This window comes from Haliotis rubra, unplaced genomic scaffold (assembly GCF_003918875.1).
Source record: "Haliotis rubra isolate DU_JTF1 unplaced genomic scaffold, ASM391887v1 Scf206, whole genome shotgun sequence".
In the NCBI taxonomy this organism is placed as follows: Eukaryota; Metazoa; Mollusca; class Gastropoda; order Lepetellida; family Haliotidae; genus Haliotis; species Haliotis rubra.
Window position 1 is genome coordinate 1,495,396 of NW_025766070.1, and position 18,247 is coordinate 1,513,642.

Consider the following 18,247-nt stretch of genomic DNA (forward strand, 5'->3'; position numbering starts at 1 on the left):
TGTTGTACCCATTAATGCCGAGCGCCAGGCAAGGACCATATTTTTAACGTCTTTTGATTTGACGCGGCCGGGCATCGAACCCGCGACCTTCCGCTCTCCGGGCGGACGTTCTAACTACTACACCACGGAGGCGGTCCCCGCGAAAACGACTGCTTCCTGTGAAACAATCCTCTAGATCCAAAATACAAGGACACTATAACTGATCCGAAAACATGGGTGTTAAAGTAGGAATACCTCTGTATCCATAGCAACGTCTTTCTTTTGTTATTTACAACTACTTTCCAAAATGTCACAAAAGATTAGTCATCACCAAACTTACTGCACCACGAAAAGTTTTTCTTATATGTATTACTTTTAATCTTTTCCCGTAATATACATCCGTCAACAGTGATCAACATTTGGAAAACTAACTACTTCAAAATTTACAACTTTATAAAATCATCATATATGTGATTTGTTAAATTTCATTGTGTACAACATGGGATTGTCAACAGAACATTTCAACCCTGTACATGAGATGAATATACTGACATTACATGGAGGCATGTCTAGTTCAAACACATTGACTTAATCCTGAACGAATGCATTGTATTGATAGTTACATAGACTACTCAATCGATTTAGTCATAACCTCAAAGCACTTTATCTATACTGAAATTTGAAAAAAATGCCTTATGTCATTGGTCGACCAAGGCGTGTAAAGTACAAGCTGGAGTGAAACATTTCTGGTGGGGTAAAACAGCTTTATCCACACATGCACCTATATAACGTAGGGGGTCATGAAATATATAGGATAATACCAAGTATTATAAGAGAGATCAGGGATGATAACCAACATCCTATGCAGGTAGGTCCAGTCTGTACAATTCAACAACAAAACACACAGTGTCGTTCGTGATGTTGATACCTTCACAGGTGCTCGAATAATCTCTGCACACCATTTTTCTGTCAATCTTATTGATTTTTGCGAATCATCGAAGAACCATGGTGAAAAACTACCCCGTTCAGGGCAACCAAGGTCAAGGACAGGAGAGACGGATTGACTACGAGTACAACCTTTCATAGGGGTACTTGAGTACGAGGTACCGGTCAGATGATACCCCAGACCTTCCCCCATTGAACGCGTCTTGAACATGATGGGGTGACGTGTGCCTAACGTTACATATTATTTCGGAACTACTTGTCCAGGCTCTACAAAAGGAATTTGAAGATTACGCAGTATGTCGACTGAAGGAATTTTTGACAAAACATGGCCATATTATACATTTCTGGTCAATTTTCCACCTTACCACTCTCGTCCTTCAAGTTCATTAACGGTTATAAGAACTAGTGTCCTATTTCTCAATATCGGTTTTAATATGTTCCTCGTTCGTTCACTATCATTACCACAAACACATGTCGTACCCGTGAAGGTCCGGGTTAGAATATTGATCTTCAGTAACCCATGCTTGTCGTAAGAGGCGACTAACGGGATCGGGTGGTCAGGCTCGCTGACTTGGTTGACACATGTCATCGTATCCAAATTGCGTAGATCGATGCTCATGTTGTTGATTACTGGATTGTCTGATCCAGACTCGATTATTTACAGACCGCCGCCATATAGCTGGAATATTGCTGAATGTGGCGTAAAACTGGACTCACTCATTCACTCACAATCACATGTCTCTTTCAATGTAGGAAGTTGTAAGTTCTTTAAGAGGATTCCCTAGTTACTTCGAAGATGAAATACTCAACTGTTTAACGCGAAACCATATACAACCAACACATTTTAAATTTAAACAATAAAGTATATCATTGAAAAGTAGAATCATACGTTGGTGATGTGTATGCTTCAATAGACAAGCACAGATATTTAAACACATATGTATACACATCTTCTGTACACTTGGTTTAAATGTAAACTAACATTGATAGCCAGATTTACCTCTTGTATACATCATGATGGAGTGAGTGAGTGAGCGAGTTGAGTTTTCCGCCGCACTCAGCAATATTCCAACTGTATGGCCTATGTCTGTAAATAATGGACCAGACAATCCAGTGATTACCAGCATGAGCATCATGACGAAGAGTGTTTAGAATCTAAATCTATTAACCATTTAGACAACACATCCTTTATGTACATTCAAACTATAAACTAACATTGATAACCAGACATAACTCTTGTATACATCATGATGGAGAGTGTTCAGAATCTAAAACCATTATACATTTAGACAACACATCCTATATTTACATTCAAACAATAAACTAACATTGATAACCAGATTTACCTCTTGTATACATCATGATGGAGAGTGTTCAGAATCTAAAACCATTATAGACATCCTAAATGTACATTCAAACAATATAACATTTAGATTTACCTCTTGTATACATCCTGGATAGAATCTAAAACTATTATACATTTAGACAACACATCCTATATTTACATTCAAACAATAAACTAACATTGATAACCAGATTTACCTCTTGTATACATCATGATGGAGAGTGTTCAGAATCTAAAACCATTATACATTTAGACAACACATCCTATATTTACATTCAAACAATAAACTAACATTGATAACCAGATTTACCTCTTGTATACATCATGATGGAGAGTGTTCAGAATCTAAAACTATCATCCATTTAGTCAACACATATTTTATGTACATTCAAATATGTCTTCAAATGATTTAGCATTTATTATTTTAGCAAATGCACAACGTAATCAAAGGTAAATTATGAAGAATTGAAAATACAGGTGACTCAGTATGTCAGGTGTTAGCAGTCTCGATGAGATGGACAACGCAGTCTCTAAGGACGCCCAGATTTCAGAATCTATCTTCTGGCTTCAAATGTGATGCTAAAGCTTTTGAAAGTCACAGCTAATGAATTGTATATTGCCTTTCGTAATAATATGACAGATTGTTACATGATATAGGAACACGCAAACAACCAAAACATAGCCATCAGATGAAATATAAACTACACACTAAATCAGCTTGTTCACCGTCTTTACAAGACGGTTTTAACCAAACAATACGTGGTACGGAATAGACTGCTGTCAGTAGCAAGGTTGGGATATATTTGAACAAAATCGCACAGATTACATCGTCCCAGAACATTTACTTCATGGTACATAAAACCAAAACTAGATTCATATCGTTAGAAATCTGAGCCCCACCAGAGCTACTCTTCACTAACAGATGATGTTACACAATAAACGCACTCGCTAACTAGTTGTGTCTAGAGTTTTCTGTTACCACAACTTTTAATATAATGGCGGCAATATCAATGAACTGCATGGTGTGCTATGTTTGTTTTAATGCACCATACGAGATGGAATTATCAACATATTTGGTCATGCATATGGGTCCTGGATATAGGTCATAAAAAACTTTTAAGATTTTTGAGTGAAGTACCCTATCAACCAATTAATCACTATCAACCGTAGAATTTGTTTAAAAACATCATTAGTGTTGCTAAATGAAATTACACATGTATGCTTTATTGCAAGCTTGCATGTCAACACAAATAACCACAAGCTTTAAAGAAGACAACGGCAAACAATATTTTGATATAAAGAAGTCATGAGACAACATTGTTTCCATCTGTATTCCTCTTCGCCAGGAATTTGTTGAAATGTTCTAGGATTCTCCTCCAGGAGTCTTCTTGGGCTACAGCATTTCCTTTCATCTCTCCACCAAATAGAAAGAGCTTTTCTGTGAGAAAAAAGAAACTTTCATTCAATGAATTGGATGTAAATTGTTATGATCATTGTTACAATGATTAACATAGTAACACTTAATAGCCGATAAGTTCCTTCTCGAACTATCAGCCTCAGTCTATGTAATATATAACCTCGACTTCGATGTGAGCCAGACTATGTAAGATGTATCACCAGACGTGCCAGTATTAACAACGTATCCATGGTGCTCGTGAGCTTGACATAACGATCTTGTCCCAACTCTTACCAGAAGCTATTCTTTAACATGGCTGTTCCCCACAGCGTGAGTCTGTGCTGATCTCCTTACAGATCAGAACATATACCAACTGTTGTGTACATCAAGGCAACCTGATTGCAACCACATTAAGCATATGTGGTGTGACCTGGGCCTCCTTTCACAAAGCACTAAGGTGATCGTAAGTCACTAAGGTAACCTTAGTGCAATGTTAAAGAATGGGAGTTAAGGTTAACCTTAGTAAAGGTTGTTTCATGAAAGGAGGCCCTGGACAAACGTCGTTTCCCGGGTCTCATTATTTGCAGCATTTACGCCCAACACTTATGGACGATTGGCAGCCGAGGCTGGTTTCAGTGGCCCTGGAGAGGCCTTGTGCAGTCACCCAGGCAAATGATGGACACGCATAAGGCTTTATAACCATTGTCGTAACCGGGATTTGGGTGTTAGTAAACCCTACTACCAGTTACCTTTTAAGATGGCCGTTCTGCATTGTCAGGGGTGATGTAAGCTCAAATTACACTCGCTTGGTCCGTCCGGGGCTTCTACGTCTCGGAGTGAGAGGTCAGACGACCGAGACTCCTAACTACAACATTACATTCATGTACTGGCACTCTGGCATTACAAGGAATAACTCAACACTAGGTTCTATACTCACATAGGTTTACTCGATCTCTCTCTTCATTACAAGGTGACGTGGTCAGGACAGGATAGGGCAAGCTCTTCACCAGATATGGAACTGATCGATCGCGATGCGAACGTTCTGCTGACTTTGTAACCCGCGCCCCTTTCTAGTGCTAAACCATCTTTTTAAGGTGTTCGAGCCTGCTCCACCCTTGTCACATGACCAGATACAATCCCTCTGATTCGTTTAAAGTTACATCATTCCATGGTCTCATGTCGTACCTCGTGATCAGAGAATTACTGCAAACTCATCGGTGACTCACCGTTAATTGCTACTTTTAAGAGTCTTTTCTGTTCTGTTACTGACAGTTATCCTGTTCTCTATTCCTTAGTTTATTACCAAGCAGTAACAGCATTAATTCTATGACTAAATAATCGTAATTCTCAATAATGGATTTGTGATACGTTTCTTGAATAACGGATGCATTTTCGCCTTATAACACCATGCTGCTTGAGATAGCGACATAACACACACTATATTAATGCTTGATACATTCTTTCAAACATAAACATGTCCCATGTAACCGGTATAAAGCTTTGAAGAAGTCACTGACTGGATCTCTTGAAAACCACATATGCGTGTTATGTTTTGCGTTTGAAGTCAAATGTTTCCAAGAGGCTTTGCATTGTATCGGCAGTAGCCTCAACAACCCTGATATTGCTCCCCTCAGTATGCAAGGTTGGCATTCAATAATAGGTTAACGCTTTAGCAGCTGAATTACCATAACAAAACATTATGATAAAAGGGATTTTATTTTGAGTACTAGAAACAGATATATGTCTTACCCCACAAAATATATGTACAACTAACCATACAACGTAAACAAAAACGTGCATCTTGTGAAGGACTAACAATAACTTTAGTTGAATACGTTACCAGATTTGTTGTCCAAATAGTGTTCCCTACACAGGGGCACATAAGGGGGCTCTATGATGTGACCAGCCCCTGGGTAGTATATAGTCTGGATGTTGCGTACTTTGTCCCCAGGGACCTTCTTTATCAGCTCTCTGTACAGCATGGGGGAAACTGTTCTGTCATCTTCTCCAACAAGCGAGAGGATCTTCACGTCTTGACGCCATATCTGAATTTAATAAAAAATTCCAGGGAGTGTTTATTTATGAAGTTGTTATTATGCATAACCTAAATGTAGACAAAAATGGACATCAAAACTTTGTACAAAGCAAATTAATACTTACAGGAAGAACAGAAACACTTTCGTCAGCGAAATTAAATGATATTGTAGCATATTTATCGTCCAAAGGTTTCATCACTGGCCTGTAAAGAAACATCGAGTAGGAAATAACCATATCTGGACCACAAAACGTGCAATGCGGATAATGATTAGCGATTACTTTCACAGATCAAGGAATCGTGCAATGCGGATAATAATTACCCATTAACTTCACAGATCAAGGAATCGTGCAATGCGGATAATAATTACCGATTACCTTCACAGATCAAGGAATCGTGCAATGCGGATAATAATTACCCCGCCTTCACAGATCAAGGAATCGTGCAATGCGGATAATAATTACCCATTAACTTCACAGATCAAGGAATCGTGCAATGCGGATAATAATTACCGATTACCTTCACAGATCAAGGAATCGTGCAATGCGGATAATAATTACCGATTAACTTCACAGATCAAGGAATCGTGCAATGCGGATAATAATTACCGATTACTTTCACAGATCAAGGAATCGTGCAATGCGGATAATAATTACCGATTACCTTCACAGATCAAGGAATCGTGCAATGTGGATAATAATTACCGATTACCTTCACAGATCAAGGAATCGTGCAATGCGGATAATAATTACCCATTAACTTCACAGATCAAGGAATCGTGCAATGCGGATAATAATTAGCGATTACCTTCACAGATCAAGGAATCGTGCAATGCGGATAATAATTAGCGATTACCTTCACAGATCAAGGAATCGTGCAATGCGGATAATAATTACCGATTACCTTCACAGATCAAGGAATCGTGCAATGCGGATAATAATTACCGATTACCTTCACAGATCAAGGAATCGTGCAATGCGGATAATAATTACCCATTAACTTCACAGATCAAGGAATCGTGCAATGCGGATAATAATTACCCATTAACTTCACAGATCAAGGAATCGTGCAATGCGGATATTAATTACCGATTACCTTCACAGATCAAGGAATCGTGCAATGCGGATAATAATAATTACCCATTAACTTCACAGATCAAGGAATCCCGATGGTCTGGTGAAAACCGACGGTGATAGATAACATGTTCCATACATCTGCTAAATTCACCATATCTTAAAATCTATATTTCAAACTGAGCGTTACATCAAGATTTGACAATTACTGTTTGAACATTGATCTATCGTATCGCAAGCTAGAAGCACTGCGTTGGCATATATTATCACAAAAATTTAGTTATTTTCTTTGGTTCTGGGCTTATTTCATACATTTTTTAAATGGTACATTTTGAATGTTAGATTATCCGCAATCTGACTGTCAGTTTTGGATTATTTCATACATAATGATACAAATGCATAATTTTATCACCAATTCCGAATCATGTCATGTTAAAGGGAAAATATATGTATATACTGCATATGCGAAAATAGCTAATATATAGTGGAAATCAGTTTAGTTTTGCCCAGCTATTAGCAATATTCCAGTAATATCACGGCGGGGACACCAAAACCCATGTGGGGAATCGAGCCTGGTTCTTCGGCGTGACGAGAGAACCTGTTAACCACTAAGCTATCCCACCGCGCCAGCTGATCCACAAGGATTTACAGCCTCAATAACAAAGTGTTTTAATTATAGTAATGTTCAGTTACTTACAGGTATCCTTTCACGAGACTTCCGTTTATGTGTTGATCTCGAAGAGGAGAGAACAGTACAGGGCATACTGTGACTGAAACCACAACCTGATAATGTCATGAAACTTGTAATGAGTTTCAGGGTGAAACTGTTCTGTTTTCAGTCGATAACCGTAAGTAATAAATAAAACTTGGTGACCAAAACGAACATGAATATTTGTCACTTACTCTTAAATATGAGCCACATTTGCAATAAATGCAACAATCGCTGATAGAGCAAAGATATTATGAATGAAATTATTTTGAATGAAGGGTGATTTTGAATGAAGAGTTTTTGTTAAATAATGCATTCAACATGCTTAATATCCAACAAATAAAAATAGCTTAATTACAGAAAACATAGCAGAATCACAGAAGTTGTTGTGAAGAGATTTAACATGATTCATATCAGCTGTTCAACTAAATAATTACATATAGCAACAACGTGAACACAGCTGTCACTTTGACCCTGAATACACGGACACATCATGACCATATGGCAATGTTGCTTCTGTTCCCTGTGAATAGACATGGCTCCAGCTTCAACAAGCCAAAGATGTCCGAACAGAAAACGGAAAATGCGTAATGAAGCATCATGAACATCCGTGAAGGTAGGAGGTCACAACTATTCGTCAAATGCACGATGTTCGAAAAGGAAATGAAAATGACATAATAGATTTATGAGTATTCTTGAAGCAAACCGAAACATGAGTCTCATAACCTTTTCAGACAATGACCTTTTTTCAGCCGATCCAAATTTTCTCGTGTGAAAGTGAAAATAGACATTACAAACAACTATGGTTACACTGAATTCAAATTTCTTGTTTCATTAGAAAATAGTATTTACTAATGAATTTGAATTTTAAGATGTAATAACATCGTATTTCTATATTTTATGGCGAGGTGTAGGCAGCATGACCTTAACTAAGACGTCACAGACTGCCCCTGTTTGATGAGGTCGTAAAATGATTCACAATGCATCTGGCTGACTGGTTACACCTGTTATGTGTTTTTTTGCGCATATTTTATGTAATTCTGTAACGCACAATGTGATTGATATAATATCAAGTTCGTACCAGACCGCCAAACTTTTCTAGCGGGAGAGCCTCGTTTTGAGATTTCCACGATTTCCATGTTTCCGGTTGTCAGAGCTCGCTGTACGAAAGAGCACGCTGCGCGAAGTGTTTGCAAGGATTGGAAGGAGCGCAGTGTTGCAATATACAAGCTTACATGTATCAAATAATACTGATTAATAATTATGTATCCAGTTAAATGAATTGGTCAAACAATTCTGGACTGGTTATTGTACTAAGTTGCGCAGTAGGACGGGACCCAGTCAATAGGAATCGAGACTGTTGTGTAATCAATGTTTTGACAATGAAACATGGACTCTACTGTGATCATAAGGGTGAGCGAGTGAGTGAGTGAGTTTAGTTTTACGCAGCTCTCAGCAATATTCCAGCTATATGGCGGCGGTCTGTAAATAATCGAGTGTGGACCTGACAATCCAGTGATTGATCAATTCTAACCCGGATCTTCACGGGTTACTGTGATCAAAGGCTTGTTACTGTGATATTATTCAATACAAGACAGGACAGTGAGTAGATACATGTAGTTGTTCAAATGTCAGGCTCAATATGGTTGCTAGCTACGTCAGTATTGGATATGACTTCATCAATTTGTTCAAAAGACAGTTGCTAAGGTTCAGGTGTATTTGGCATAAATGCATTTTCAGAGATCAAGATTGGTACGTGAAGGTCACAGAAGGGTCAAACAGTACAACTAGCAACTAGTACATGCTCAGAAACTATGAAAATTCACAAGAATACATTGTGATTACAATAATGACTAATGAGTACTGTACAACACATAAAATGACATACCCAGAGGTGGATATGTGGACATACTTTATGAGTCGTTAAATCATTTCAGAGACTTGTTAAACCTGGAAACGTTTATGGTGGTTCCGAGTACATACCTTTCGACAGAAAGAGGCAAGCATATTCGCAACTGCTCCTCCGAAAGATGTACCTATGACGCCAATGCCACCGTCAGACGCTTGAGGGTGCTGACTCAGCAATTCAGCAACATCCTGAATAAAATGTACAGAACATTGAATTCTTTCTCATTTTTTAACATATCCATGAACAAACAACACTATGCACAGTCAAGGTGTATTTGAGAAATTAACTGAATATGGAGAGTGAAAGTTTTGCTTTCATATTAAACGCCTTCACCTGGAAATAGCCATAGTGAAGTTCATCAAAACGCTGCGGTAGACCTTCGTAGCCCAGGTAAGCCAATGCAAGTGTCAGATAACCCCTGGAGGCAAGAAGAGCCGCCCGGAATTCGAACAAACCACCAATGGCACCAAACATATCGAGAACAGCAGGAAAAGGGCCTGCACCTTAAAAATGGGGAAAGTTGAACTGTTGATGTTCTGTCATTAGTATATATCTTATATATTATTAAAATATTATAGATTGTATAGGTATGACGTCGCAAATTTTATACAGTTCATAAAATTGAAGGACGTTTTAAAATATGATAATCTTAAATATCATTTTCGAAATTTAAGTTGACTGTTGACAGTATCTTTAATGTACCCGGAGGGATGAAAATTGTCCCTCGTAGGCGTCCCTCCCTTACAGGTATCCTTTGCACTCCCTCCTGCAGGTACCATCGTTTCACTTGTGTTGCAGCAATCACACCTGGAGAGTTACTCGATGACCCGATGGATTTCAAGTGAACATGATTTAACCATGCTGATATCGTTATGTCAAATGGAACTGTGACATCTTTCTTCAACAGACGTGTGGGTTTTCTGTGTTTAGCAGATGGAACCATGGCCCAGAAAAGGCCGATTGGTTCAACGCCTGAATAGAATCGAAGGAACTTCTTAAAATACATGAGAAGCCATTTGGTCAGATATAGGTGGAACATGATCTAACGTGTATTAACAGAAATATGATACATAGACTGCATTAAAACCCTTTTACGATTTCCTATTCCTGTTGATGTAATTAAGACTGCTCTCGTTGTCATTCAATGGATATACATTTAGAGAGTCTGAATAAAATACAATATATATGCACCTTACACCCTTGTATATCTACATACAACACAATCAAGATTGCTTGCATACTAGTCAGGGATCATTCTTAAAGCACACACGGATACTTTTTCAGCCCCGCTTGGTATTATAAATGGGTAGAAACTCAAAATACCACTGAAAGAACCTCCTTCACTTGACTGGACAGTCGTGTCCACGTGACCACCCTCATCAGCTGTATAGTAAGCGCAGGACACAAACTCCTTGCCCTCGCCTCTTAGAAGAGCAGAAATTGTGATCTTCTGATGCCGCCGAAGGTCCGATACTTTGATAGTGAGTAGTAGACGACGACAACGTTCTTGAAGGATTCACTAAACGAGACACCGTTTGGGTAAAATGTACCCTTTGTGTCATCCCCATCATGAACATGACTTACTCGCGTTCTGAAACTGGGCAACATGACGACGACGACAAAGTTCTTGAAGGATTCACTAAACGAGACACCGTTTGGGTAAAATATACCCCCCTTTGTGTCATCTCCATCATGGAGATGACTTACTCGCGTTCTGAAACTGGGCAACATGACGACGACGACAACGTTCTTGAAGGATTCACTAAACGAGACACCGTTTGGGTAAAATATACCCCCTTTGTGTCATCTCCATCATGAACATGACTTACTCGCGTTCTGAAACTGGGCAACATGTGTTAAGCAGATATTTGTGTACATACAAAGAGGATAAAACAACTACCAATGACAGGTTATTGCGACACAAGTCTACAATTGCTATAATTCATAAATGCCATAGACACTGGGAGGTGTAACATGTGCTTTAGTGTGTGAAATACATTAAACATGCATTTTTGCATTAATGTTTGTATTGTCAGTTGGTAATTGCAATTTCTGCACTTCAATAATGATACTGGCAGTTGGTAACACGTTGGTTGATACTAACATAATGACAAATATGCCCCTTGACAATCGGTGATTACAAGACTTTTATTTGCTACTAGGTACTAAAATAGATTGTAGTGACAATTATTTTCCATAATCATAATAAATAAATGCGGCAGTAAATCTTTACTAGTAAATCTTAGTAAAATCAGGTCGATTGTACACTATATCATAGGCATGGCATTATGAAAAGCTATCACAAAGTGATAATACATACATTACATGTATATATCATAGGGACATGGTATGATAAGGACTGTCATTATAGTAAGCTCTCTAGAACCGTGTGTGTAAGTATGTGCGCGCGTGCGTGCGTGTGCGCTCGCGTGCGTGGAAGGAGGGGGAGGCGTGGCACAGCTACTGTGCAAGTACAGCTTCTATAAGCATGTTTGCAATAGATATATACGTAAATCGTAATATATAATGTATTTCAGCATTTCATTTAAAAACCCATAAGTTACATATCTTAGGAAGACATTTGAAAGCAAGTTAAATGCATATGTTGTAATAGACCTTGCCAAGTTAATATTAGTGCAGACATTTGGTACAAACATCTTGAGGATGTGTTTGAAGTTCCAACGAAGGTGAGTTTTTGCCCACAATGGATGTTAATGATAATGTTGATCAAACAGCTTGGTTGGACAAATGCTGGTGACTTGTCCTCAGGAACTTAGGAAGAGGAAGTCATGTTACTCTTCTTTGAAACATAATATATGTTCATATTTAGCATTAGTCAAAGTTCATAATTTCAAAACAAGCACTATCATATGTGGCACAATGACCGCTTGTAAATATCACCTAAAATGTCATTTCGACCTTTATCAGTGCTGAAATATTTCCTTGCATGTATTCCAGATGCTTTTTGTTCAGTATGAAAGTTTAAATGCCAACCTATCGAAAACAAAAACCCTTTTTGCGTAAAGGTGGAATTGTTAATGTGGGAAATGGTATTATAGTAATGAAGTTGGAGCGGTTATTTCTGAATATACCTTAGAATATAAATGATATATCTCACTCGGAACACTTTTCAAAACAACTGATACAAAAAGTATAACGAAATGTTAGTTTATTCGATAGGTAGACTGAACTAAGCAAGTATTGTCAGATATGTTCTATTTAGGTAAGGTCTTTGTCATGCGTGGGTTGACCAAGATTTTGGACGTATAGTTAGTTTTCTTAAACCAGATTGAAAGATATGTAGTAATGCAATGTCTGATGTTTTCGAGTTCCTTGTCCATTTAACCTTAACCTACGGCCAGCATTGACTGTGGTACCCCAGGCGCGTAGAAAGCCAGTTTTTCGTGTAAGCCCGATAGGTTGCTTGATATTTTTAGATAGTATTGAGGGCTTGCCCAACCATTTTAGCAACGATTATGTGTAAGCTCGGGGTTTTTTAATAATGGTAGCTACGTCCCTGGGTACTGTCAAGAATAGACAGATAGCGCAAATCACAACAGAAAAAGTGCGATGTATTCAGTTTGCCTGTCTGGCGCTCGGTATTAAGGGAACAAAACAGGGAGTGGTCGGTCCTTAATCATGATATAAATGTGCCTGCGAGTATCCATGGTCGCCTGAGGCGTACTATCTCAGCGAGCTAGTGATATAAAACGGGTATAAGTCTTGTCCAGTAACAGCAGAACATAAGTTTATTTTACTTTACACGTGAAATAAAACCAGTTTCTCCTTACCTCTACATAATTATGTCATTGACATGTTACAGTGCAGACATTAGGTTCTTCAAATGACAATAAGACGTTGGTATTATGAACAAGGGAGATAGTTCTGTGAATACACAACCTCTTTATTACAATGAGTTACAGTTACAATTACGACGTTTCGAAGGGATGTACAGAGACGTGAAGTTGGAAGGTTAAAACATATCGATATGATTTTTGTACAAAGTCTAAAAGTGTCAGATTAATGTTTAAATAACAGATGAAGTTCATGTATAAGGCCTGGTCGATATATACATGAAAGTCAATATGATTCATAATTCAAAATGCATGGTTGACTGAAAACACAGTGGTTAATACGGGCAAGGAATATAAGAAACGGGTTACCATGCCCTACTCCACGAAACACAGCTTCCTTCTGGTGTGGCGCGGTGGGGGTAACCTGAGGTTAAAGCGTTCGCTCGCTACGTCGAAGACCCGGGTTCGATTCCCCAAGTGGGTACAATGTGTGAAGCCCATTTCTGGTGTCCCCTGCCGTGATATTGCTGGAAAATTGCTAAAGGCGTCGTAAAACCAAACTCACTCACTCACTCATTCTGGTGTACAGGCCCAGGTCACTGAAGACACCACCGTAAAATTGGGTGAGGTGAGGTGAAATTGGGTTTAACGTCGTGCTTGAGAATATTTTGCTCATATGACGACGTGCATGCGTGTGTATGTGTATGTGCGGATGCTTGTACTAGCCCAGACTGAAGCTGGTTTTATAGTGCTAGGCCACTGAGACACCATGCCGCAGTGAAGCATGAATACCCCACTCAGACACATTATACTGACTCCGAGCCGACCAGTCCTTGTTGTGACCATTAATGCCGAGCGCCAGGCAGGGACCAGCAAGTGCCATATTTTAACGTATTTTGGTATGATGCGGTCGGGGATCGAACCCGCGACCTTCCGCTCTCCGGGCGGACGCTCTAACCACTACACCACGGAGGCGGTCGTGGCGCGGTGGGGGTAACCTGAGGTTAAAGCGTTCGCTCGCTACGTCGAAGACCAGGTTTCGATTCCCCACGTAGGTACAGTGTGTGAAGCCAATTTCTGGTGTCCCCCCGCCGTGATATTGCTGGAAAATTGCTAAAGGCGTCGTAAAACCAAACTCACTCACTCACTCATTCTGGTGTGGAGGTCCAGGTCACTGAAGACACCACCGTAAAATTTTAATACCACAATTTAAAGAAATAGAAGCTAAAGTTCAATTTCATCAGTGTTTACCTCGTATTAAATATCTCAGGTTCCCTATAGTTTTATATGTCACATGTCATGAGCGTCCATCTGGTATCCTATAATAATATACAGAATGTATAGAGAATGCTAAACAAATGTCCCGTGTAATACCATTGTATGAAACGACTAAATTGTTAAACAATATAGTATTACTTGGGACATAGTTTAGTATTTTATTTATTATTTGACCAACATTAGCAAAATAATTTCTCAGAATTCAACTTAAAGATTTTATATATAACGAGTGCATTACGCCGTCGTAACAAGGGTCACGCGTATGAATACATTTCATTTATGATTGTCAGCATTAGTCTATATCTAATTTGATTTTTTTTAAATAAACAAGGGGGTATGAAAAAGGAACCAAATGATTTCAACCAACAAAATATTTTTTGATACATAAATGATATTACACGCAACTGAACAAAGAACAGTGGAAACTTCTTTCTTAACAATTCAACGAGTGCATTACGCTCGCACAACTGGGTCACGCATATTGATACATTCTGATTGTTGCTGCCATTTCATTTCCTTAAAAGTAAATAAATACGATTTAAAATAACAGAGAAATTAGATTTCAAGAACCAACAAGTAGCTATGTAAAAAAAATGCTTTAAATTAAAGATCTGAAATATCACGACTTCGAGATGTGTTGTGAATAACAGCCGACATTTTGTTTTGATAACGTTACTTCGGTCATGTGACCGGATGCAAATAGTTCCGGCAGCACGCGATGTTATTACACAATGTTTAATCAGGGAATTATTTAATGTAACATATTACACAATGTGTAATAACATTGCAGATTTATTAAACAGTGATATCTTCAACGGGCGAGTAATAAACCTATCTATCGCCTTATGTCTATATAGATCCGGTTACAACCCGTTTCTCCAGATACTTATTTCGTGACTCGGGGATCGTCTGATAACATATTTCTGATGCATGTGTTAATATGAATGCAATTATTTTTAGAATATGCTATACTGTTCAATCTGAAAATTATCTAAAAGGCATTGACTTCTGTGATGGCAGCTGTGACTGTATACACGCCTCAGTGGGGTACACGAAGTTCGTGATCATAACTACCAGTTGTAGGACTTCTTCTGGAGAGTCTCTGTGGCTGAGTGGGTTTACTGGAATCACGAAGAGGTTTCACGGGCTCATAATTATGCTGTTAATGTTCATTCTGCACATATTACACTCAACAGCTAAGAAATTATAAAGACCACGACATAGCAAGCGAAATAAGTCCAATTTTGACTGACTGTTATCTTGTTACCTGTCATTCACTTTGATGTAAGTATGCTTGCTAGCTGAATGATTTTCAACGCATTGAATCAATACTTATCTGCAGGCTTCTTCGCAACTGGTGAGGCCCAACATTAAACGTTATATGTGTACATAGGATAACTGATATCCTTTCCTTTCGCTTTAAAGCATTTAAAAAACATTACCACGTATATTTATCATCTCCGGTGCAATAAGAATTCTGTTTGTCGGAATTATGGCTCTGTAGAGCTAGAATGTTATTGTTATCTTTAACAGGCGATGTTGTGTATAGCTTCCTGCTAATGTCAAGCTGCAGGCGGGGTAACAACAATTTCCATCTTTTAATGTATTTTGATATGAATTGACCAAAGGACAGAACCACTGACCCTGTGCTCTCCGGCCAACGCCTTATCCAAATCATTTTCATTGTGAAGGGAAAATATTACGCATCAACAGAAAGTTATACTTGCTGCACATAAAGATTTTTTTTTTTATAAAAAGTGATAAAAGACAACTGGCCCTTATACAATTCCCTGATTGATAAATGGGCGATAATACATATGCTTTAAGATCATACAAGTAATAAGTTGACATCATTTGTTTATTTATTTTAATTCTGAAAGATATTTACACAGATGTCATAGACAAGATAAACATCGATTAACAGCACTTGTTATGTACTCGTCTTAGGCAGGTACTTGTTTAAGTGTTCCAGGATTCTCCTCCACGAATCCTCCTGGGCAACAGCGTGTCCCTCAGTCTCTCCTCCCCCACAGCATCAGTATCTCTGTGAAGAAAAGATTGTGTCGTGACAAGATGGATGGTTTTGTTGTATAACGCCGCACTCAGCAATATTCTAGCTATATGGAAGAGGTCTGCAAATAATCGAGTATGGACAGAAGATCCAGTGATCAACGGCATGAGTGAGTGAGTGAGTTTAGTTTTACGCCGCATTCAGCAAGATTCCAGTTATATGGCGGCGGTCTGTCCGGACCAGACAATCCAGTGATCGATCTACATAAATGGGAACCGATGACATGTGTCAACCAAGCCAGCGAGCCTGACCACCCCATCCCGTTAGTCGCCTCTTACGACAAGTATGGGCTGCCGAAGACGGGTGGATCTTCACGGGTGGCAAGATGGATGTATATTATGTGGCCATTGAGCTGATATAGTTCTTCTCAAATACCTTTATCACTAGTTGACAGAGAGGTCTAAAGATCTATATTCCATTCATAATCAGAAAACATTTTGGCCATAACCTAAATAGTGCAATAAATCAATAGCTAAATTCCATAGTATTTGTAATAATACAATGTCTGATGTTTTCGAGTTTGTCCATTTAACCTTAACCAACGCCAGCATTTACTGTGGTACCCCAGGCTCGTGGCAAGCAAATTTTTTTCGTGTTAGCCCGATAGGTTGCAAAGCTTTATATTTCGATAGTATTGAGGGCTTGCGCAATCTTTTTAGCAACAATCATACGTAAGCCCGGACTATTTTTGTAATGGTAGGTGCGCCCCTGCCCACGTTTCTAGGATGTCTCCTCACCGGAACTGATCATCCCGATTTCCGGTCCCGACCTATCAAAATACGCTGAAAGATGCGTGTTGTTATCTTGAATGGCGACAATCAATAGTGGAATTAACAAGGACTGGTCAGCTCGAAGGGCTGTCACTATGAAACCGTCTTTCTACCTGGCTATCACAGGTAGAACACAGGCACGGTGTTAAATCACATCACAACACATACCAGTACTCCTAAGTAAAAACCTTCTAAGACCTCTCACATACTTGGATTACCTCCTACTCCAAGTTGACTCACCGTGAAATGATTGAACAACTGCTCAAAACGTTGTTAAATCACTCCTTGACATACACCTAACTTCGTTTGTAAAACCTAAAAAGCATGTTAAAGATAACAACACAAAAATGGTACAAAAACACATATCATAGGTCCACTCATATTCTCGTAACATGTCGCCCTCACCAAACTGTTCGTCCAGGTAGCAAGCCCGACATAAAGGTGTATAAGGTGGTTCAATCAGATGGCCCGCTCCAGGATAGAACACGCTCTGGATCGTATGCCTCTTGTCCACGGGGATCTTCATCTCCATCTCCTTGTATACCGATGACGGCAGGGCAACGTCGTCTTCGGCGATGATGGACAGAATTTTCACACCGTGACGCCATACCTGTAGATTTTTACAGGCGAGACAAGTAATGCATGTGGGAAACCGAACCATGGCTCTTTATAAGACAAGAGTACACTGCACTAACAATAAGATGCTTAAAAGTATACTTTCTGCACAATACACACTGTATGTATGACGAAGATGCTTAAAAAACTTTCTGCACAAACACGCTGTATGCATGACGAAGGTGCTTAAAAAACTTTCTGCACAAAACACGCTGTATGTATGACGATGGTGCTTAAGTGTACTTTCTGCACAATGCACGCTGTATGTATGACGAAGGTGCTAAAGTATACTTTCTATAAAATACACACTGTATGTATCACGAAGGTG

At 38.9% G+C, this 18,247-nt stretch overlaps 1 protein-coding gene across 1 annotated transcript; it reads right to left on the reverse strand.

The window, feature by feature from the left end:
* Window positions 1-3,573: 3,573 nt before the first annotated feature.
* LOC124276141 (acyl-coenzyme A thioesterase 2, mitochondrial-like) lies at window positions 3,574-17,965 on the reverse strand. The gene is made up of 5 exons (XM_046711815.1): window positions 17,710-17,965; window positions 10,137-10,363; window positions 9,466-9,579; window positions 5,506-5,710; window positions 3,574-3,707 (listed from the first exon to the last, which is right to left on the reverse strand). Exons 1-5 carry the CDS (start codon window positions 17,963-17,965, stop codon window positions 3,574-3,576), a joined length of 936 nt encoding a protein of 311 aa, XP_046567771.1.
* Between the last annotated feature and the right edge of the window lie 282 nt (window positions 17,966-18,247).

Excerpts from the sequence above, each read along its gene's own strand:
- LOC124276141 (XM_046711815.1), bottom strand. The coding sequence starts at position 17,965 with ATGGTTCGGTTTCCCACATGCATTACTTGTCTCGCCTGTAAAAATCTA. Across the intron at positions 10,364-17,709 it reads CTACCTGGACGAACAGTTTG|GCGTTGAACCAATCGGCCTT; the intron begins GTGAGGGCGACA and ends GATTCTATTCAG. Across the intron at positions 9,580-10,136 it reads AGGGAGTGCAAAGGATACCT|GATGTTGCTGAATTGCTGAG; the intron begins GTAAGGGAGGGA and ends CATTTTATTCAG.